This window comes from Littorina saxatilis, linkage group LG17 (assembly GCF_037325665.1).
Source record: "Littorina saxatilis isolate snail1 linkage group LG17, US_GU_Lsax_2.0, whole genome shotgun sequence".
Classification (NCBI taxonomy): domain Eukaryota; kingdom Metazoa; phylum Mollusca; class Gastropoda; order Littorinimorpha; family Littorinidae; genus Littorina; species Littorina saxatilis.
In genome coordinates, this window is record NC_090261.1 from 60,977,585 (window position 1) to 61,000,465 (window position 22,881).

The 22,881-nt window shown below is 40.7% G+C and overlaps 1 protein-coding gene across 1 annotated transcript; it reads right to left on the minus strand.

Annotated features, from left to right (window-relative positions):
- Positions 1–889: 889 nt before the first annotated feature.
- LOC138952107 (uncharacterized) lies at positions 890–17,628 on the minus strand. The gene is made up of 4 exons (XM_070323705.1): positions 17,137–17,628; positions 13,465–13,638; positions 11,518–11,743; positions 890–1,414 (listed from the first exon to the last, which is right to left on the minus strand). The coding sequence occupies exons 1-4, from the start codon at positions 17,283–17,285 to the stop codon at positions 1,244–1,246; spliced, it is 720 nt and encodes a 239-aa protein (XP_070179806.1). The 5' UTR covers positions 17,286–17,628; the 3' UTR covers positions 890–1,243.
- Between the last annotated feature and the right edge of the window lie 5,253 nt (positions 17,629–22,881).

The following is a 22,881-nucleotide window of genomic DNA, read 5'->3' on the forward strand; positions in this document are numbered from 1 at the left end:
TACGCCCCTGCAATCGGCGTGGTACACCTTTTTCCTGTGTGACTTACATGCCTTTTAGGTCTCCAATGAAAGAAGGTATGATGTGAAATTGGAATGCAACGTTCTCTGAAGCATCAGTAGCCAAACATACGTCCCTGATTGACTAATCGCTAATGCCACAGAGGATGTTAAATTTCAATTCTATCCATGCTATTATTTTTCATTGGCTACATTTCTGTTCACTACTATACCGTGTAGAACAAATCCAAGCCATTATGCGTCGATGACGGGATTAATTACATTCTGTAGACCTTTTCTCGCTGGCTGCATCAATCGAATGTGCCAAAGCCTTGATTGCTGAAGGCCGTGAGTCGAGTTACATCTCATACCGTGTGGGCTGCACCATCTTGCAGGGGAGTCGAATGATTGGTCACAAAAGTGATTGCATCGTGATGTACGCCTTCGAATTGGCTGAAGCATCGTGCAATGATTGGCTACTGAAGGGATTGTATCGTGCTGTACGCCTTCTCATTGGCTGAAGCATCGTGCAATGATTGGCTACTGAAGGGATTGTATCGTGCTGTACGCCTTCTCATTGGCTGAAGCATCGTGCAGTGATTGGCTACTGAAGTGGTTGCATCGTGCTGTACGCCTTCTCATTGGCTGAAGCATCGTGCAGTGATTGGCTACTGAAGTGGTTGCATCGTGCTGTACGCCTTCTCATTGGCTGAAGCATCGTGCAGTGATTGGCTACTGAAGTGATTGCATCGTGCTGTACGCCTTCTCATTGGCTGAAGCATCGTGCAATGAAGCTTCAGGCCTATATTCGCGGATTACCTGGGTTCCGTAAAACCACCTTAACAACGGTAAGCAGTTCAACACATTCCTTACATTTGTTTTCGATGTTTTTTCTTCAGATTAAAGCACACTCACAAACACACTGCCTTCCTCCTTCTCACTCCTCCTGCACACACACACACACACACACACACACACACACACACACACACACACACACACATACACACACACTCTAACACACGCACACACACAAACACACGCACACTGACACACACACACACACTTACACACACACACACACACACACACTAATACACGCATACACGCACACTCATACACGCACATTAACACTACGCACACACACACTAACACTCACACACGTGCGCGCACAGACACGCTGCCTCAGTTTCAATTCACAGGCGAACTGTCATGATATCTTTGTTTCTTGGTTTGGTCGTCTCGCTCAGGGAGGTTTCGGACAATAGTTACATGAATCGTGTCGCATTCTGGTCCAACCAAGCGTAAATTCCGACTTCAAGATCGCCCAAAAATGGTGCCAGATGTGATCATGCGAGGCCGGGCCGTTAAAACGCAGCATTTTGTTGAACGTATGCTCCAGCCCTGCGAAGTAACACTGCAACAAAGAACAACTGACATTTAACAAAGACATAATTAATTGTCTACCTCATGCTACTCTGGTAAAATAATATGTACAGGTAAAGTGCTGTTCACATGGCCGACTTGCAACCAACTTGTGACCAACTTTCAAGCGATTTTAGTCAGCAGCAAGTCAAATCAAAATCGCTGCCCATGTGAACAGCACAAACTCGCAAACTAGTTTTAAGCGGCGAGTCTCGCCAGACTTAGCCTTTCGGCATTGTCCGGTTGACCTCGTTGTTTTCCGGCGAAGGGAAGGCTAGAGCCACAGAGATGTATACGTCTATATTTAACTCAGTGGTGAGAGCTAACCAATCAGTTCGCGCGATAAGAAAAGTCTGGCGCAAGTCGTTTGCTTGTCACGGCTGAGTCGGGCAGCGCTAAATGTTGTTGTTGTTATTAAAGGCACAGTGAGCCTCCCGTAAACCATCACAGAGCTCCCCGAGCGTCTACATACAATACAAGCATACTTCCATTTGAACGCTCACCGAACGGGAACATCCTGGCTGCTTTCTGTCGAGCGTGAGAAATTTTCAAAGAATTTATTTTTGTGGACTTGTTCCTCTACAACAATGGCGCCTCGTTTTGGTGCTGGACGGCTGTTATGAATATTCAATACTGGAAATCACGCCCGGACAGTAAGTCTCCCGTAAACCATCACAGATACTGTCAGGCTTTTACACACAGTACAAACACCCTTCCATTTGAGCGCTCACCAAACGGGAACATCCTAGGTGCCCTACGTAAAGAGCGAGCAATTTTTAAAGAATTAATTTTGCAGATTGTCTCGAACACTTTTTGGACCCATCCTGAACTCAGGTCAAAAACGAGTTACTTCCCTTCGGGTCTCATTCTATCGATGTAAACTGGCAATAGCCGTGGATCGATGATTATCAGAATGTTTTTGGACCGTGGTGCGTTTTTGCGCTAGACCTAACTTTTAAAATCTAAATAATAAATTGACAGCTTATTACACAAACATTCTTACAAAAGAATTCTTTTTTCATCAAGACAAGATCAGTACAATTCGAAGTTGTGAAAGTTTGAAAAAAGAAAAGCCCGGAAGCAGGGTCACGCAAGGGTCGTAGCAGACGACGGTTTATGCATATCGCCGTTCCTCTCAACAGTCAAAAGCCATCGCTAGAGTTCTTGTGAAGCACAGCCGTTTGTTTCGTGCATAAAAACGTGCTATTGTAGATAAGCTCACATCGAGTCGCATTCAAATGACTAACTGACGACTACATTGTGAAAAAGGGAAACTGGATCACACGGGTTCACGATGGCTCAGGGGTAAGATAAACCACGCAAAAATAAATTCTTTGAAAATTGTTCGCTCTTTACGGAGGGCACCAAGGATGTTCTCAATCGGTGAGTGTTTAAATGAAAGGGTGTTTGTACTGTGTGTAAAAGCCTGACCGTATCTGTGATGGTTTACGGGAGGCTTTCTGTGCCTTTAACTGTGTGCTTGTTTTAATCGCTATGATGGGTTAGTTTGCTTGTATTTTCTAATGTCAGGATTTGTGTATCGTGTGTGTTTGTGTGTGTGTGTGTGTGTGGGTGTGTGTGTGTGTGTTTGTGAGAGGTGTTTATTGGAATTGTAAAGCGCTTGGAGCTGTGAATCGGGACTTGCGCTATACAAAAGTGATTTATTATTATTATCATTTAAAGCCTGGTCAGATCTGAGTCAGTGTGATGCGATCTGTTTACGAGGCGGAGTGGGCCTCTAAGGAGGACGTAACGTATCGAATGGTAGCTGCACACAGGATTATCACTTCATCCCTGTCATGCAGCTAAAGCTATATTATCTAGTAAGCGTCTTGGCCAAAAGACATGTGTAGGTACTCACTTTTATTTTCGTTGGGGTCGTAACCAGTTGTTGGAAATTATTCGATAAGAACAAATCTAATCTACGGCTTTTGACAGCATCAATGATTTTAATAATATATAATTCATTCGTTCCATCTTTACTGTAGGCTACTTTTGTTGTTACTATTGTGTTGTTGTTGACCATCGCAATGTGTTACTGCTTTGATTCTCCATCACAACGCCATTCGATAAAAAAAACAAAAACGTTCCTTTGTTCAGGAAGCCACAAAATTAAATTCACTTCAGGAAAAGTTATATGTTGGTACGAGACAGTGAATTTTAAAAATGAAACCTTGACCCCCACGCCCCCCCCCCCCCCCCCCATTGCCATTAAATTAAACTGTTATAATCTGGACTTTTTTGTTAGAACTGTGCTGACACCGAAACAATATGAATAATGTTAAAAAACAAAGGAATACTGTACTCACCAATACAAGAACGGGACAAGACGGTACGAATTTTCGCTTATGGAAGCTTCATCAGGAAAAACAAGAACACAAAAGACAACAAAAAGCAGACGCAACACGGAACGAACAAGGTTTGAAAGAAAATGGAGGGGAAACACGCAAAAAAGGGAAGGAACTCTAGGAACGGAAATGAATGAAAGGGGAGAGAAGTGGTAGGATGATGTCAATGTGTATCACTTTTAGTCTAGTATGCCTGTGCCCTTGACATCATCCTACCACTTCTCTCCCCTTTCATTCATTTCCGTTCCTAGAGTTCCTTCCCTTTTTTGCGTGTTTCCCCTCCATTTTCTTTCAAACCTTGTTCGTTCCGTGTTGCGTCTGCTTTTTGTTGTCTTTTGTGTTCTTGTTTTTCCTGATGAAGCTTCCATAAGCGAAAATTCGTACCGTCTTGTCCCGTTCTTGTATTGGTGAGTACAGTATTCCTTTGTTTTTTAACTTTGTTCATCTTACCACAGTCACTTCGTTGTTTAGAATATGAATAATGTTTTGGTGAGAGAATAAAATGCAGTCTGTTAAAGGACCCCAACAGGCTTTGTTTGGTGTGAAAAACGCGTTCATTTGCGTTTTGGCGTGACTTAGGTTAACCAGGCATATGCATGCCGTAGGAAATTGTTTTCTCACCTTCCCTCACAGGGTTTAGTTTATTTCGGAATCGTTTTGGGCCATAATCCGACGAATGTCGTGGCTGAAGCGAAGCGTTTTCGCGTTCCGATCTGGCGGCCATTGTATCGCGAACGTCCGCAAGAGTACGGAAGTCGTGAATTCTGGGTAAAATTCCGATGACGTCACAAGCAGTATTAATGGCAGAAGCAACTTTAGCTGCTGAACCTTACAGTTTTGAGCCTGGGGATTAAAATCAAGGGTCTGTGCGCCCCGTGATTAGTAATTGTTTTTACAAATCACGTTAATGCTCCCGATATTTTCTTGTCATCTCCAAAGTCAAGGCACAAAAACAAAATCCCTTGACTTTTGGGGTAGGGCGACTGTTTATGTTTACATTTTTTTTTTCATTCCTAGATTGTCTCGTCGCTGGGAAATTCGGGTCACTTCCTCCCAGTGGAAAGCTAGCAACAACAGAGTCGCGCTACCCCAAAGTCAAGGGATCTTTGGGATTTTTTTTTCTTTTCTTTATTGTCCCATCGCTGGGAAATTTGGGTCGCTTCCTCCCAGTGGAAAGCTAGCAACAACAGAGTCGCGCTTCCCCAAAGTCAATGAATCTATTAGATTTTTTTTCATTTCTTTATTGTCCCATCACATTCCACAACTTGGACACATACCACAACTTGGACACATACCACATCTTGGACACATACCACAACTTGGACACATACCACAACTTGGACACATACCACATCTTGGACACATACCACAACTTGGACACAGACCACATCTTAGACGCATACCACAACTTGGACACATTACCACATCTTGGACACATACCACAACTTGGATACATACCACAACTTGGACACATACCACAACTTGGACACATTACCACATCTTGGACACATACCACATCTTGGACACATTACCACATCTTGGACACATTACCACATCTTGGACACATTACCACATCGCGGACACATTACCACATCGCGGACACATACCACATCTTGGACACATATTCCACATCTTGGACACATTCCACAACTTGGACCACAAGCGCGATTTTGTTGCTGCTAGCTTTTCACTGGGGGGAAGCGATCCAAATTCGCCAGCGATATAGGACAATCAAGAAACAAGTCGCGTAAGGCGAAAATACAATATTTAGTCAAGTAGCTGTCGAACTCACAGAATGAAACTGAACGCAATGCCATTTTACTCGTAGCATCGTCAGGCCACCGCTCATGGCAAAGGCAGTGAAATTGACAAGAAGAGCGGGGTAGTAGTTGCGCTAAGAAGGATAGCACGCTTTTCTGTACCTCTCTTTGTTTTAACTTTCTGAGCGTGTTTTTAATCCAAACATATCATATCTATATGTTTTTGGAATCAGGAACCGACAAGGAATAAGATGAAAGTGTTTTTAAATTGATTTGGACAATTTAATTTTGATAATAATTTTTATATATTTAATTTTCAGAGCTTGTTTTTAATCCGAATATAACATATTTATATGTTTTTGGAATCAGCAAATGATGGAGAATAAGATAAACGTAAACTTGAATCGTTTTATAAATTTTTTTTTTTTTTTTTACAATTTTGCGATTTTTAATGACCAAAGTCATTAATTAATTTTTAAGCCACCAAGCTGAAATGCAATACCGAACCCCGGGCTTCGTCGAAGATTACTTGACCAAAATTTCAACCAATTTGGTTGAAAAATGAGGGCGTGACAGTGCCGCCTCAACTTTCACGAAAAGCCGGATATGACGTCATCAAAGACATTTATCAAAAAAATGAAAAATATGTTCGGGGATTTCATACCCAGGAACTTTCATGTAAAATTTCATAAAGATCGGTCCAGTAGTTTAGTCTGAATCGCTCTACACACACACACACACACACGCACGCACACACGCACGCACATACGTTTTTGATTCCCCCTCGATGTTAAAATATTTAGTCAAAACTTGACTAAATATAATGAAAAAAGAAAGAAAAACAAATCTAATGATCCCTTGACTTTGGGGTAGCGCGACTCTGTTGCTGCTAGCTTTCCACTGGGAGGAAGCGATCCGAATTTCCCAGCGATGGGACAATAGGCTGAATAGAGAAATGATTTTTTGATTTTTATTTTTTTTTAACATTTTTACAAATCGCGGATTTAGGTTCGACGTAATTTGTAAAATATTTTTTACATTTTTACAAATCACGGGTTAACAGCTCAGTTGGAGGTTTAATTGGTGTCAGTGTGTAGACATACAGGCTGGGGAAGTGGTTTAGGAGCCGGCGAGCAGATAGCTGTACCGTATCAGCGTCTGTTGTCAGAGATCGTTCTTACTGCGGCGTCCGAGTTGAGACGGAAGTGTCCCATCTATCTGGGTTGATAATCGGGGATTAATGTAGAGTTGTATCCTCTTAGTCAGGTTTGAGGCACAAAGTTTACGAGGAAAAACCATTCTCTCTCAAGGGTGGAAGTCAAATGTCTGCCAGACTCAGCAAATAGATTTAGGCAGCCCATGATCACTGTTGAGATTTTAGTTGAAGTTCTATCGGATTTGTTGTTGGTTATGTTGTTGAAGACGTATATGTTCTCGAATTTGAGTTGATGTTGTTGTTGTCGTCGTCGTAGCTGAAATCAAGGTTGTTACGGGTCAAATCAAGCGTGTTCCACCTACTGTTTATCAGTGTAAAGCTGTTGTTGGTGTTGTTGTTGATATTGTAGTTGTTCTTGGTTTTTGAGTTGTTGTCAGTGTTGGTGTCGTCGTTGTAGTTGTAGTTGTTGCCCAATGTTGTACTGTGCTGTGGCCGTGGTTGTTGTTGTTTTTGTTATTGTTGATACAGTTTCGCTGGTTTCTCAACAATGCTGTTGTGGTTGTAGTTGTTGAGGTGGTGGTTGTTGTTGTTGTTGTTGTTGTTGTTGATGTGATTTCGCTGGTTTCTCAACAATGGTGTTGTTGTTGTTATTGTTATTGTTGATGTAGTTTCGCTGGTTTCTCAACAATAGTGTTGTTGTTGTTGTTGTTGTTGTTGTTGTTGTTGTTGTTGTTGTTGTTGTTGTTGTTGTTGTTGTTGGTTTAAACAATGTTTTATTAAATCAAACATGATACAATAATACAACGATAAACAATCAACAATAGGGACACGAACTCAAGCGAACGCTTATATTACGCGCCCTACGTAGTAGGAAAATAACACAAATATGATGTCGGACAAACATTACTTATAAACTGTGGAACTATCTAGATGAAAAGCATAGTTAAAGCAAACCAGAAAGAATAAGAACAAGTCGCGTAAGGCGAAAATACAATATTTAGTCAAGTAGCTGTCGAACTCACAGAATGAAACTGAACGCAGCAAGACCGTATACTCGTAGCATCGTCACTCCACCGCCCGTGGCAAAGGCAGTGCCCGTGGAATTGACAAGAAGAGCGGGGTATTCGTTGCGCTAAGAAGGATAGCACGCTTTTCTGTACCTCTCTTCGTTTTAACTTTCTGAGCGTGTTTTTAATCCAAACATATCATATCTATATATTTTTGGAATCAGGAACCGACAAGGAATACGATGAAAGTGTTTTTAAATTGATTTCGAAAAAAAAAATTTGATAATAATTTTTATATATTTAATTTTCAGAGCTTGTTTTTAATCCAAATATAACATATTGATATGTTTTTGGAATCAGCAAATGATGGAGAATAAGATAAACGTAAATTTGGATCGTTTTATAAATTTTTAATTTTTTTTACAATTTTCAGATTTTTAATGACCAAAGTCATTAATTAATTTTTAAGCCACCAAGCTGAAATGCAATACCGAACCCCGGGCTTCGTCGAAGAGTACTTGACCAAAATTTCAACCAATTTGGTTGAAAAATGAGGGCGTGACAGTGCCGCCTCAACTTTCACGAAAAGCCGGATATGACGTCATCAAAGACATTTATCAAAAAAATGAAAAAAACGTTCGGGGATTTCATACCCAGGAACTCTCATGTCAAATTTCATAAAGATCGGTCCAGTAGTTTAGTCTGAATCGCTCTACACACACACACACACACACAGACACACACACAGACACACACACACACGCACACACGCACATACACCACGACCCTCGTTTCGATTCCCCCTCGATGTTAAAATATTTAGTCAAAACTTGACTAAATATAAAAAGCTAGCAGGAGGAAGAGGGGAGAGGGTGGAGGTGGGAGGAAAGAACGGTAGGTACATAAAAAAGATGAAGGTGGTTAGCGCATACAAAAAAGAATATACATGTACATAGTACATAACAAACTATAATCCTGTGGCAAATAAGCAGTAGCTCGCTAAATATATATTTGAAAAAATGCATATAAAATAAGGGTTGTTGGCATGAATACGGGTACTGAGTCAAATCAACAAAAACGACCAGATTCATGGATAAACGATTGGACACTTTCAAAAATAAGCTTGTTGGTGCAAAGAGAAAGGTTTTCGCTACCCTTTAACAATATTTAAACATGTCTGTAATTTACAGGAAGTGCGTTTATTGTAGACAGGCGAGCATCTATGTACAAAGGACAATATGTCAAATAATGGTCAGCTGTTTCGTTCAGGTAGCCGCAAGCGCACTGTGGGTTTTCCTGTAAGTGGCGTTTACACAGGTCAGAATTAAAATTACTCATGTTTAGGCGCATTCTGCAGTGGTGAATCTCTTCCAGTCTTTTACCACAGGAATAATAGGCAGGTACGTTATAATCAGGAATAGATAAATAGCGTTTGAATTCGCTGATTGAGTTAGTTGTTTTGATGTTGTCTGGCAAGGAGTTCCACAGGACAGTAGTAGATGGTATAAAAGATCGACGGTATAATTCAGTTGTTGTTGTTGTTGTTGTTGTTGTTGTTGTTGTTGTTGTTGTTTCTTTGTTTTTTGGTCCAGCTGATTCATTTTCACAGCCCATTCCTGCTTGAGCCTTGAGTCGGATGGAAACAAATGAAAACTCAAGCCTGAGTCCTTTTTATATTTAGTCAAGTTTTGACTAAATATTTTAACATCGAGGGGGAATCGAAACGAGGGTCGTGGTGTATGTGTGTCTGTCTGTCTGTCTGTGCGTGTGTGTGTGTGTGTGTGTAGAGCGATTCAGACTAAACTACTGGACCGATCTTTATGAAATTTGACATGAGAGTTCCTGGGTATGAAATCCCCGAACGTTTTTTTCATTTTTTTGATAAATGTCTTTGATGACGTCATATCCGGCTTTTCGTGAAAGTTGAGGCGGCACTGTCACGCCCTCATTTTTCAACCAAATTGGTTGAAATTTTGGTCAAGTAATCTTCGACGAAGCCCGGACTTCGGTATTGCATTTCAGCTTGGTGGCTTAAAATTTAATTAATGACTTTGGTCATTAAAAATCTCAAAATTGTAAAAAAAAATAAAAATTTATAAAACGATCCAAATTTACGTTTATCTTATTTTCCATCATTTGCTGATTCCAAAAACATATAAATATGTTATATTCGGATTAAAAACAAGCTCTGAAAATAAAATATATAAAAATTATTATCAAATCTTTTTTTCGAAATCAATTTAAAAACACTTTCATCTTATTCCTTGTCGGTTCCTGATTCCAAAAACATATAGATATGATATGTTTGGATTAAAAACACGCTCAGAAAGTTAAAACAAAGAGAGGTACAGAAAAGCGTGCTATCCTTCTTAGCGCAACTACTACCCCGCTCTTCTTGTCAATTTCACTGCCTATGCCGTGAGCGGTGGACTACGAGTATACGGTCTTGCTGCGTTGCATTGCGTTCAGTTTCATTCTGTGAGTTCGACAGCTACTTGACTAAATATTGTATGTTCGCCTTACGCGACTTGTTTATATTTAGTCAAGTTTTGACTAAATATTTTAACATCGAGGGGGAATCGAAACGAGGGTCGTGGTGTATGTGTGTCTGTCTGTCTGTGCGTGTGTGTGTGTGTGTGTGTAGAGCGATTCAGACTAAACTACTGGACCGATCTTTATGAAATTTGACATGAGAGTTCCTGGGTATGATATCCCCGAACGTTTTTTTCATTTTTTTGATAAATGTCTTTGATGACGTCATATCCGGCTTTTCGTGAAAGTTGAGGCGGCACTGTCACGCCCTCATTTTTCAACCAAATTGGTTGAAATTTTGGTCAAGTAATCTTCGACGAAGCCCGGACTTCGGTATTGCATTTCAGCTTGGTGGCTTAAAAATTAATTAATGACTTTGGTCATTAAAAATCTGAAAATTGTAAAAAAAAATAAAAATTTATAAAACGATCCAAATTTACGTTTATCTTATTCTCCATCATTTGCTGATTCCAAAAACATATAAATATGTTATATTCGGATTAAAAACAAGCTCTGAAAATTAAATATATAAAAATTATTATCAAAATTAAATTGTCCAAATCAATTTAAAAACACTTTCATCTTATTCCTTGTCGGTTCCTGATTCAAAAAACATATAGATATGATATGTTTGGATTAAAAACACGCTCAGAAAGTTAAAACAAAGAGAGGTACAGAAAAGCGTGCTATCCTTCTTAGCGCAACTACTACCCCGCTCTTCTTGTCAATTTCACTGCCTTTGGCTGCCATGAGCGGTGGACTGACGATGCTACGAGTATACGGTCTTGCTGAAAAATGGCAGCTACTTGACTAAATATTGTATTTTCGCCTTACGCGACTTTTTTGCAACTCCGAACATACGGCAGCAGCACACTCTCTCGGCATGATGTCGGGAGTACGCGCGCATCCACGGCTGCAGCAAAGACGCAGATCGAGCGTCGCTACTTTCGCTTCCGATTCCTGCTTGTGACGTCACAGCCAACGGCTTGCCGCCGCGGGGATTTTGAAGTCTCGCGTAGCAGACGAATGATTTGGCCGCTTTTTGAGCATGCATTTTGTGTAAAATTAGACTGATGCAACACAAACCCTGTGATTTACTGTTCGGTTTTTGCATCTTTAGATGCTTACCTATATCATTAAATCAACCCCAACTGCTTTCTCTGACCTTAAAGAGAGCCTGTTGGGGTCCTTTAATTTCATACTGTAAGAACGACAGACTGACTAAATGTATTAATTTCGCTTCATGCGACTTGTTTACTTATCCATTTATTCATATTATTTGCCCAACTAACCTCAATGTGCACTGTATCATCAATATTAGTGTGGCGAGCACCAATCTTGCGCATGATTTTGGCTACGGTTTCAAAGTTGTCGAGGTGTGTAATTGCCACACCAATCGTGTTCATTGTTTGTTGCCAGTGAGCTTGTTTGCATGTTTCATCGATGGTTTTCTTGACTTCCATTGATGTGCCAAGCTGCGGATACTTGGTTTGGACCTCCGAGGAGTTCATATAGACCCTGGAATCATAAACTACGCTGGTAAGGCTGTAGAAATGCAATTTGAACAAAATAAAATAAAATAAAATAAAATAAAATAAAATAAAATCAGAAAAAACATACAAGCAATCAAACAAACAGGTACATAGAAAATTCACCAACTGTTGACTGTACCGAAAACAGAATATTTCATTGCCTGGAGTTATCCAGGATATTGTGTTAATGCTTGTACGTTTTAAAAAAGGGCATACACACTGAAACACAGACATGGTTCAACAAAGAATCAACGGATAAAATTAAAATATAAGCTCAAACATAAACCCCAACAAGAAAAGCAAACGCTTATACGACTCACCGACGTAATGAGTAATATCAATCAGACATACATTTTCTGCTCAAATTATCTTATCAAACGTTGAAAATGGTGATATACTCATTCTAATCGACCCAAACTCGATCCCATTGCGATCTTGAAGTTTGTCCAGAATCAACCAAATATAGAGGTCTTCAAACCTTGGTAGTATGTGAAGTTCGAAAGATTCCCATCAAAAATGAAGAAAATGAGAATTGTACGGTTTTTGACCCCACTGTGACCTAAATTGTTGTTGTTGGTCAACAGATTTGAGTCCTGCCTAGGGATCATCACACTCAAAGTTTAAATGCTGTAGCTAAAAAACATTGGAAAAAATAATCATTTCCCATTTTAAAACCCAAACTCGACCTTGCTGTGACTTTGACTTTGTACATGGGTCAACCTGACTTGGATCATGTCAAGAGGTCATCCAAACCGATAAGTGTACACATTTTCAGAGACAACTTGACCTGAGCATTAAGTTTTTTGTTTTTTTGTTCGAACGGACGGACGGACGGACGGACGGACGGACGGACGGACGCCCATACAGACGAACTCTGCTCCTTTAATACTAAGACACAGATTACTCAGGTGAGCCCCAAAATATTAAGTTCGCTCACCGGCTTCACACTGACACACACCCACCTAAACACACACGCACGCCCCCCCCCCTCCCCCCTCTCTCTCTCTCTCTCTCTCTCTCTCTCTCTCTCTCTCTCTCTTTCTCTTCTAAAGCTTATGTCAAACACAAAATAAACTAAATTCGTATTCGTATTCTCTTGTAAATCTCGTGCTTCTCTGCGGCTACCGCTCGCGTCATACCGGGTGTCATTCTTGATTTGAAAACTTTATCCTGGACAGATCAGTGACCGTGGAGTTGTCCTGGTGGTTGGCTCTATCTCAACAGGGAACAGTTGGGGTTTGTTTATTTGTTTTATATATATGTTTTACTTTTTATTAGTATACGTTTTTTTTTTTAGTAACGCCACTCAGCAAAGGGTGCATTGTTTACGGCAAAAAAAGATACCCTACAAAGCAAGTTCTGGACAGAAGCCCGCTGTAATGCGGGACACAAAAGTTATCTCCCTTGGTTTATGCGCATGCGCGTACAATGATACCGTGCTCACGTGAGACCACCCGAGATTACAACCTGTCCCGTCCATGCCGTCAGTCTTTCTCGATGCACGAGCGGGGAGGCGGGATGGTATTGCCTTAATCTCAGGTGGATATATTACATTTTCAGAAACAGTAATTTTACTAGGATTTTTTTAAATTTCTTTAGTATAGCCCACCTGTTTTAAGTTCACGTGCCATATCAATAAGCAATACGTAAGTCAAAGTGAGCCCCTCTCTAACAGGTTTGACACAATGGAAACACAAGTCTACATACTTGAGATGCAACAAGCCGATAGAAGCAGGGCTCTCGTAGCTCAGGGCTTCCCAAGAATCTCTGAGCACGACTTTAGTCGTTGTGCTCAGTGGTTTTCTGTTAGTCAGTATCAAGCTTTGCAGTTCCGTTTCGATCTCCTTCTCGTCGACTGATTTCTCCGCAAGCATCGCCACCCTGATTAAAGAAACAAAATAGCCAAAAATAAGAAGAAACATGTAACGTGATTAACGACTTTGACATTGTCAGATTTGTTCCCTTCTGACAACTTAAAAACGTGCTCTTCCCGCAGGACATGCATGTCTATTTTTGTGAAATAAGCATACCGTTTCGTGAATTAAGCAGCTTATTTCAAGAGAATTTGAGAATGAGACAAAAGCGTCAAAAACTTGTCAAGCTTTAGGAGACAAGGGTGCATCTGGTTCCGTTTGACGACGGAAACCGTTTTCTGGTGATCGGCAGAAACGGAAATTCCGTTTTTCAAATATGAAGTGGGTGTTCCAAACTTGCAGTATTCACGCCGGTATCTCCGCTGCACACCGAAAATAGCCGAGGCACGAGAGGCGAGTTTCTGCACTAAATCTTCTCTGTTTTCTCCAAAATGACATATCATCACGTAACTGGCATGTGTACTTCGACCTAAGGTGTTATAGTATCCCATCATCGATTTTATTCTTTTCCTCGATTCAATTGTGAACTCTGAGCTTCGATTATTTATGCTTTTCCAGTGAATTATGTGCAAATTCTGACTTTCCAAAGTTATTACGGAAAATCAAGCTTATTAAACAAGCTGCAGATAATTGGAATGTAATTATTGGTTATTTGTTGACATCTGGCTCAAGTGGCGTCTACTAACTTCACGCGGTTGAATCATATTTGTTGAATCTCTACCGTCACTGAACGATTTTGTTGCTGCGCACCGGGGTCATGTCTCTATTTTGAGGGCTGCGCACACTTATGTGATGCGCACCGGGGCCAGTAAAGTATGTATACATTCGGACCTTCCACAGTTATTACGGAAAATCAAGCTTATCAAACAAGCTGCAGATAATTGGAATGTAATTATTGGTTGTTTGTTGACATCTGGCTCAAGTGGTGTAATATAAATTCATGCGGTTGAGTCATATTTCTTGAATCTCTAGCGTCATTGAACGATTTTGTTGCCGCGCACCGGGCTATGTCTCTGTTTTGAGGGCTGTATACTGACCTGGGCACTAATTTGCTGCGCATCTGGGCCAGTACTACAGTGAATAAAGTATTGTCCGTCTCAGCCACACACACACGCGCTCGCACACACACACACACACACACACACACACTGCACACACACACTCACACACACACAAACACACAAACACACACAAGAAAGGTAATGACGCTGACGTTCGTTCGTTTTGTCCTTTTTAAGAGTGGGTTTGTTCTGCTTTGCAGGTGAACAAATGGATCAGTTTAGATGTTACTACTGCAAATTCAAATTTCGAGAGTTCAAGGACGTTATTGGACACAGTGTCGATGTGCATTCGAATGAACAATTGAAGAAGATTCGTTTTTTTGTCGCTGAATGAAGTGACTGGAAAGAATACCTATTCGAGGGCTGTTCCATTATTATTTAGAATCCAGGCTCCTGGCAATATGGCGTTAAATACAAAATCATGCCGTCAAAGAATAGACTATCGTGAGGCTTGACACAAAAAATGAAGTTCCAGAGTTATGTCGTTTTCATATGGTCGACTCAGGAAGATACTCGCCGCGCTATGTATGCGTCGTGAAGCTTAAATTCGCGATTTCGGAGCCATAACTTACAATAACTACAAAATAAGGTTAAAAGAGACCGATTTGCATGAAAGTGTGATGAAATGTTTTAGGATGAACCGTGGTGTAAAACTGGTACAGCAATTTCAAACCGGGTAGACGGAGCCTCGAAAATCATACCCACCCTAGTCTACTTATTTCATCCGTTATTCTCGGAAACATTGGCGCCGAAGAACATATAATAAGAGAAGATCCCTGAAATATAATCAGGGAGATGCAATATGTTATTGGCATTTAAAGCTCTGCATTTGAAAAGATCTTACACAAATATGTAATGTCCATAAAGTGATTTGGCGGTTGGGTACCACATGAACCCAGTGACAAGAAAAAGAGGGGTAGGGCAGAGTGTTGCCTGACAATACTTGAACAAATCAGCAATGGCTTGTCCAAATCAACATAGAATATCGTCAGTGGTGACGAAACTTGGGTTAATAAGTTCCACTCTGAAACCAAACAACTGTCGTCTGTTCGGGTGTTTAACCAGGTGACCCAACCCCTGCCGAGTTCAAATAACAAGACGCCCTAAAATTGTGTTGCACTTTTTGTCGATAGATCAAGGCATTTAAATACTGTGACTCTTGAGGACAGGCATACAGTAACGTCTGACTGCTGTGTCCACCACTAATGGTCGAAAATATTCGAGGCTTGGCACAAACACCGTCCAAGCTGACAAACAAACAAAGATCCTCAAGTACGATCACAACCGAAAACAGTATGCTACACACTTTGAAGGAGCATAATAACACGTTTATTACTGGCCGCGGTGCGCAGCATCAATTGCACAAATAGTGCCCCGGTGCGCAGCCCACAGTGGCCCCGGTGCGCAGCAACAAATTCGTTAAGTGACTGTAGAGATTCAACAAATATGATTCAACCGCGTGAATTTAGATGACACCACTTGAGCCAGATGTCAATAGATAACCAATAATTACATTCCAATTCTCTGCAGCTTGTTTGATAAGCTTAATTTTCCGTAATAATTGTGGAAAGTCAATATTGACACATAATTCACTTAAAAAGCATAAACAATCGAAGCTCAGAGTTCAGAATTGAATCGAGGGAAAGAATAAAACCGATGATGGGATGCTATAACACCTTAGGTCGAAGTACAAACGCCAGTTACGTGAAGATATGTCATTTTGGAGAAAACAGAGAAGATTTAGTGCAGAAACTCGCCTCTCGTGGCTCGGCCCCGGTGCGCAGCAAGTGGCCCCGGCTTTTTTCGGGTGCAGCGGAGGTACCGGCGTGGTATTGTCATGTGAGTAGCATATCTTAGCATTTATGATTTTCTTTTGTTGATTGATTCCTAAACTTTAACAGTACGCTTTTACAGAATGCCTTCTGTTGCTTTTACAAAATGCCTTGTTGCTTTTACAGAATGCCTTCTGTTGCTATTACAAAATGCCTTGTTGCTTTTACAGAATGCCTTGTTGTCTCTACAGAATGCCTTCTGTTGCTTTCATTTATTTTTTATTTCAATCTATGAATTGCCCCTGAACCCCAACAGGGTCCTGTCGGCCCAGGACCCAATTTTCAGTTTTTGGAAATTTTCTCATATATGCACGCTTAATTGAGGATACATTTTGCTTCTTTCACGAATAAGGCAACTTAACTGCAAATTCCCTTGCTTGGACATTGTGTTGCAAGAACCACACAACGTGGCCATGCATCTGTTCTATAACAAATTTCTAAATTTTTGTGGCGCGACATCCAAAGCTACGAGGGAATCTCATGAGACAGACTCGCAGCTTTGTCGTAGCTCTTTTCTAAGACTCAGCCGGCCGTGACGTCTGACTGTGCAAATCTCAGGAAGATCGCAGCGTGTAACTGCCCCAATACTCCATGCATAGTCTTCCTACCAACCGTTCGACACTGATTTTTCGGCAGTTGGGACTCGCAGCAGGTTGCAAGGTGCGACTGTGTAAAGACGCAGAGCGTCGGCGACTGCCTCGGAGGGTCCACGTGAAGCCCGTCTCCGACGGAGCGATGCTGCTTGATCTTGACCGCCACATTGACGAGCGGCCAGCCAAGGAGTTGTTGCTTCGGGCTTGCTGGACCCCTGTGTCGGGTGAAGCCGCTGCGCCGGTTGATTCCGCTTGATGTGGTTTCCCCAGAGAATCCAGTCTCCTATAATGAGGTTCTTGTATAACCGGCCAGGATCTGCTTTTTTCCGGGTTCAATAAAGACCGATTGGGGCTGGTGCTGGTGCCTGGCGTCGCTTCAGGGAACGCGCAAGGCAACCCCAACTCATCCACTGCAATGCCCGATGGCGAATCAAAGAGTTACAATGTTCTAGTAAATCTGTCCGTTACAAAGTTGTTGCTTGGGTTTATTTCTTTGAACCAACTTGCACACTTGGCAATGAACGTTTTGGCAATTTCAATGCTGAAGTTTTGTGGACAGTCCTTAGCTTCTCCCCCCCCCCCCCTCCCCTCCCCTTCCCCGTTTTCCTTTTTGTTTAACTCCGCCCCCCCCCCCCCCCCCCCCCGCCTCGTAAATGAGGGTGCTTAGTTTCACTCTGTTTGTTTGACAGTCTGTTTGTTGGCCAATAGACGATGTTGGGAAATAACTCTGTTAAGATTTTCATGCGTTGTGGCAGAGTAAGAGCCCCTGACATAGAGGCAAGCACACACCAATGATGCAAGTCAACAACACGTACTGTCTCAAACCATTCTTCCCGAGGTTCGGTTGATGGAATACAAGCAAACGTGATGCTGCGTCACAAAATACTACAAGGCTGACGGTTTGACAGACCTCTATTTTCTTAAATGCTAAGAGAGAGAGAGAGAGAGAGAGAGAGAGAGAGAGAGAGAGAGAGAGAGAGAGAGAGAGAGAGAGAGAGAGAGAGAGAGAGTGAGAGAGAGAGAGTGAGAGAGAGAGAGTGAGAGACAGACAGACAGACAGACAGAGACAGACACAGACAGACAGACAGACAGAGAAACAGACAGACAGACAGACAGAGATAATGACAATTCTCGGCTAAGAGAGAGACAGACAGAGAGACAGACAGACAGACAGAGAGAGACAGACAGACAGAGAGAAACACAGACAGAGAGAGAAAAAACCCAGACTGACAGACATTGAGCGAGAGAGAGAAAGAGAGAGAGAGAGAGAGAGAGAGAGAGAGAGAGAGAGAGAGATGGTGGCGAGAGAGAGAGGAAAGAGAGAATCATAATACTTTACCTTTTGTTTCCAGAATGATGGGATTGTTGGCCTTACGTTTAGAGGGATAACATGGTTTACCAGGTCTACAACCCATAGGTGGTAGTATAGATTGTTAGTCCTGGATGTTCGTCCATCACCCCTCACACGTTGTTTTTTTTGCAATTCACTGATCCATAAACAACAGCTCACAGTACAGAAGCCACGTTATCTGAGCCTACGTGTTGAACACTTATTGTGTATTTTCTTCAAGCATCTTGTGTAATATTTTCAATGATTTTCGTTTGTGACAGGAAATTTCGATTTGAAATCCACATTCGAGAAAAATGCTTTCGAATGAGGAAGTCACTTTGGGTTTTTTCGAATACGGAAATGACGAAATCATCTTCACGCCGTCACAATGTTGACGTTATTCTTCTCTTTTTTTTCATGAACGTCATTTTATTTTGTTTGATCACCAAGTCCCGTCAGCCCCATAATAATGGAAGGGCGCTGGTTCTGAGCGAGGCTTAGTTCTTGAGATAGGTGTGACCACATGACGTCAATTATACTTTCGTCATCGAAGATCTTTTGTATTTCAATCAGTGTCATTTCCCAGTTCTGTGCTCTTCGATCGTTTTGACTGACTTGACAAGTTGAGAAAACCAATGACATTTCATTTTTGCGAAGCAACTGAATATGAAAAGAAAAGAAAGCGTGCAGAAGTATGTTTGGGTCCTGCAAGACTTTATGACCAACGATTTCTCCCTTGGAAGAAAATGAAGATGTCTGCTTATCGTCTGCTTTGATGGTAGGGAGATTTTACAGCGCACACGGTAAATTGCAAGTCGTATTGGACAAGAATGTTGTTATTCTTCTTTCTTCGAAGTACCATAGATTTGTTCTTGGCCATATTTTCGAGCTGTGCATTGTTATATTATGGGTAAAACATGTTTGAACGCAAATTCGCATAGAAATGTTGATCATTTGCTCCGGAGCTGCAACGTCGATTTGCCAAAACAAAAAATTCTGGCAGAAACATGCTGGTAGTGTCCACGGGAGCTTGTATCCAATCGCCGGTCGATCATTATTTACTCCTTATTCCATATATTTAGGCTACTCCTTATTCCATACAGCCTCCTTACTACTACTATTTACTAATTAAATAGTAGTAGTAAGGGTAAGCATGCAGCAGTAAATAATAAACATGCAGGAGTAAATAATTACCGACCGGTGGTTGGATACAAGCTCCTGTGGTAGTGTCATATTTTTTAAATGGGTGTGGAAGAACTGCTCATAATTAACATAGCACTCCGGCACTGTTCTTTTTTTCGTCACACCCAAACCCGTTATTTGTTTTGGGCGACGCAGCATTATAATCGGTCTTGCTTCGCCCACAATTAATGCTGTGTCGCCCAAAACAAATGTGACGAAAAAAAGAACGGCTTTGTGGCAGGCGGAAGGAAAAATCAGCCAGATAAGTTTTCGTTATTGTTTGTCTGTTCACTTAAAAGACCGTTGGGTCGAAATATCTGTGAATGTAGGGGAAGGGCTCCTAATATGGACCGGCTCCTAATATGGACCACCTCTTGATCTGACAAACTAACGGCGCTAGAGCGCTAAAAACAATTTCATTCGCTGTATTCACCCTCTCTGGATAACTTGCACATGTCAAAACAGTTGCAGAAACACAAATCTCAAAACCGTTAGGCTTTTTCTCTTTTTTATATTTAGTCAAGTTTTGACTAAATATTTTAACATCGAGGGGGAATCGAAACGAGGGTCGTGGTGTATGTGCGTGTGTGTGTGTGTGTGTGTGTGTGTGTGTGTGTGTGTCTGTGTGTGTGTGTGTGTGTGTGTGTGTGTGTAGAGCGATTCAGACTAAACTACTGGACCGATCTTTATGAAATTTGACATGAGAGTTCCTGGGTATGAAATCCCCGAACGTTTTTTTCATTTTTTTGATAAATGTCTTTGATGACGTCATATCCGGCTTTTCGTGAAAGTTGAGGCGGCACTGTCACGCCCTCATTTTTCAACCAAATTGGTTCAAATTTTGGTCAAGTAATCTTCGACGAAGCCCGGGGTTCGGTATTGCATTTCAGCTTGGTGGCTTAAAAATTAATTAATGACTTTGGTCATTAAAAATCGGAAAATTGTAAAAAAAAATAAAAATTTATAAAACGATCCAAATTTACGTTTATCTTATTCTCCATCATTTGCTGATTCCAAAAACATATAAATATGTTATATTCGGATTAAAAACAAGCTCTGAAAATTAAATATATAAAAATTATTATCAAATTTTTTTTCGAAATCAATTTAAAAACACTTTCATCTTATTCCTTGTCGGTTCCTGATTCCAAAAATATAAAGATATGATATGTTTGGATTAAAAACACGCTCAGAAAGTTAAAACGAAGAGAGGTACAGAAAAGCGTGCTATCCTTCTCAGCGCAACGAATACCCCGCTCTTCTTGTCAATTCCACGGGCACTGCCTTTGCCACGGGCGGTGGAGTGACGATGCTACGAGTATACGGTCTTGCTGCGTTGCGTTGCGTTCAGTTTCATTCTGTGAGTTCGACAGCTACTTGACTAAATATTGTATTTTCGCCTTACGCGACTTGTTCACTTTTGGCAGCATTCACTCTAAATTTGCCGCCTAAAACGGACTCGTTTCTGTCCACAGCCAAGGCTTTTATCACACACAAATTGCAGTATATGATAGCTAAGACTGTATTTGTTAAATTTTAGCAGTGTTAACCCAGAGTTTCCACTGCAAACAAAAAACAAGTCGCGTAAGGCGAAAATACAATATTTAGTCAAGTAGCTGCCATTTTTCAGCAAGACCGTATACTCGTAGCATCGTCAGTCCACCGCTCATGGGAAAGGCAGTGAAATTGACAAGAAGAGCGGGGTAGTAGTTACGCTAAGAAGGATAGCACGCTTTTCTGTACCTCTCTTTGTTTTAACTTTCTGAGCGTGTTTTTAATCCAAACATATCATATCTATATGTTTTTGGAATCAGGAACCGACAAGGAATAAGATGAAAGTGTTTTTAAATTGATTTGGACCATTTAATTTTGATAATAATTTTTATATATTTAATTTTCAGAGCTTGTTTTTAATCCGAATATAACATATTTATATGTTTTTGGAATCAGCAAATGATGGAGAATAAGATAAACGTAAATTTGGATCGTTTTATAAATTTTTATTTTTTTTTACAATTTTCCGATTTTTAATGACCAAAGTCATTAATTAATTTTTAAGCCACCAAGCTGAAATGCAATACCGAACCCCGGGCTTTGTCGAAGAATACTTGACCAAAATTTGAACCAATTTGGTTGAAAAATGAGGGCGTGACAGTGCCGCCTCAACTTTCACGAAAAGCCGGATATGACGTCATCAAAGACATTTATCAAAAAAATGAAAAAAACGTATGGGGATTTCATACCCAGGAACTCTCATGTCAAATTTCATAAAGATCGGTCCAGTAGTTTAGTCTGAATCGCTCTACACACACACACACACAGACACACAGACACACACACACACACACGCACATACACCACGACCCTCGTTTCGATTCCCCTCGATGTTAAAATATTTAGTCAAAACTTGACTAAATATAATAATAGCAAAATCTCAAAGTATATGTGAGTCCCCTAATATGGACCACCTTCAACAAATCGAAGAAAATACAAGTCGCGTAAGGCGAAAATACAATATTTAGTCAAGTAGCTGTCGAACTCACAGAATGAAACTGAACGCAATGCCATTTTTCAGCAAGACCGTATACTCGTAGCATCGTCAGTCCACCGCTCATGGCAAAGGCAGTGAAATTGACAAGAAGAGCGGGGTAGTAGTTGCGCTAAGAAGGATAGCACGCTTTTCTGTACCTCTCTTTGTTTTAACTTTCTGAGCGTGTTTTTAATCCAAACATATCATATCTATATGTTTTTGGAATCAGGAACCGACAAGGAATAAGATGAAAGTGTTTTTAAATTGATTTGGACAATTTAATTTTGATAATAATTTTTATATATTTAATTTTCAGAGCTTGTTTTTAATCCGAATATAACATATTTATATGTTTTTGGAATCAGCAAATGATGGAGAATAAAATAAACGTAAATTTGGATCGTTTTATAAATTTTTATTTTTTTTTACAATTTTCAGATTTTTAATGACCAAAGTCATTAATTAATTTTTAAGCCACCAAACTGAAATGCAATACCGAAGTCCGGGCTTCGTCGAAGATTACTTGACCAAAATTTCAACCAATTTGGTTGAAAAATGAGGGCGTGACAGTGCCGCCTCAACTTTCACGAAAAGCCGGATATGACGTCATCAAAGACATTTATCAAAAAAATGAAAAAAACGTTCGGGGATTTCATACCCAGGAACTCTCATGTCAAATTTCATAAAGATCGGTCCAGTAGTTTAGTCTGAATCGCTCTACA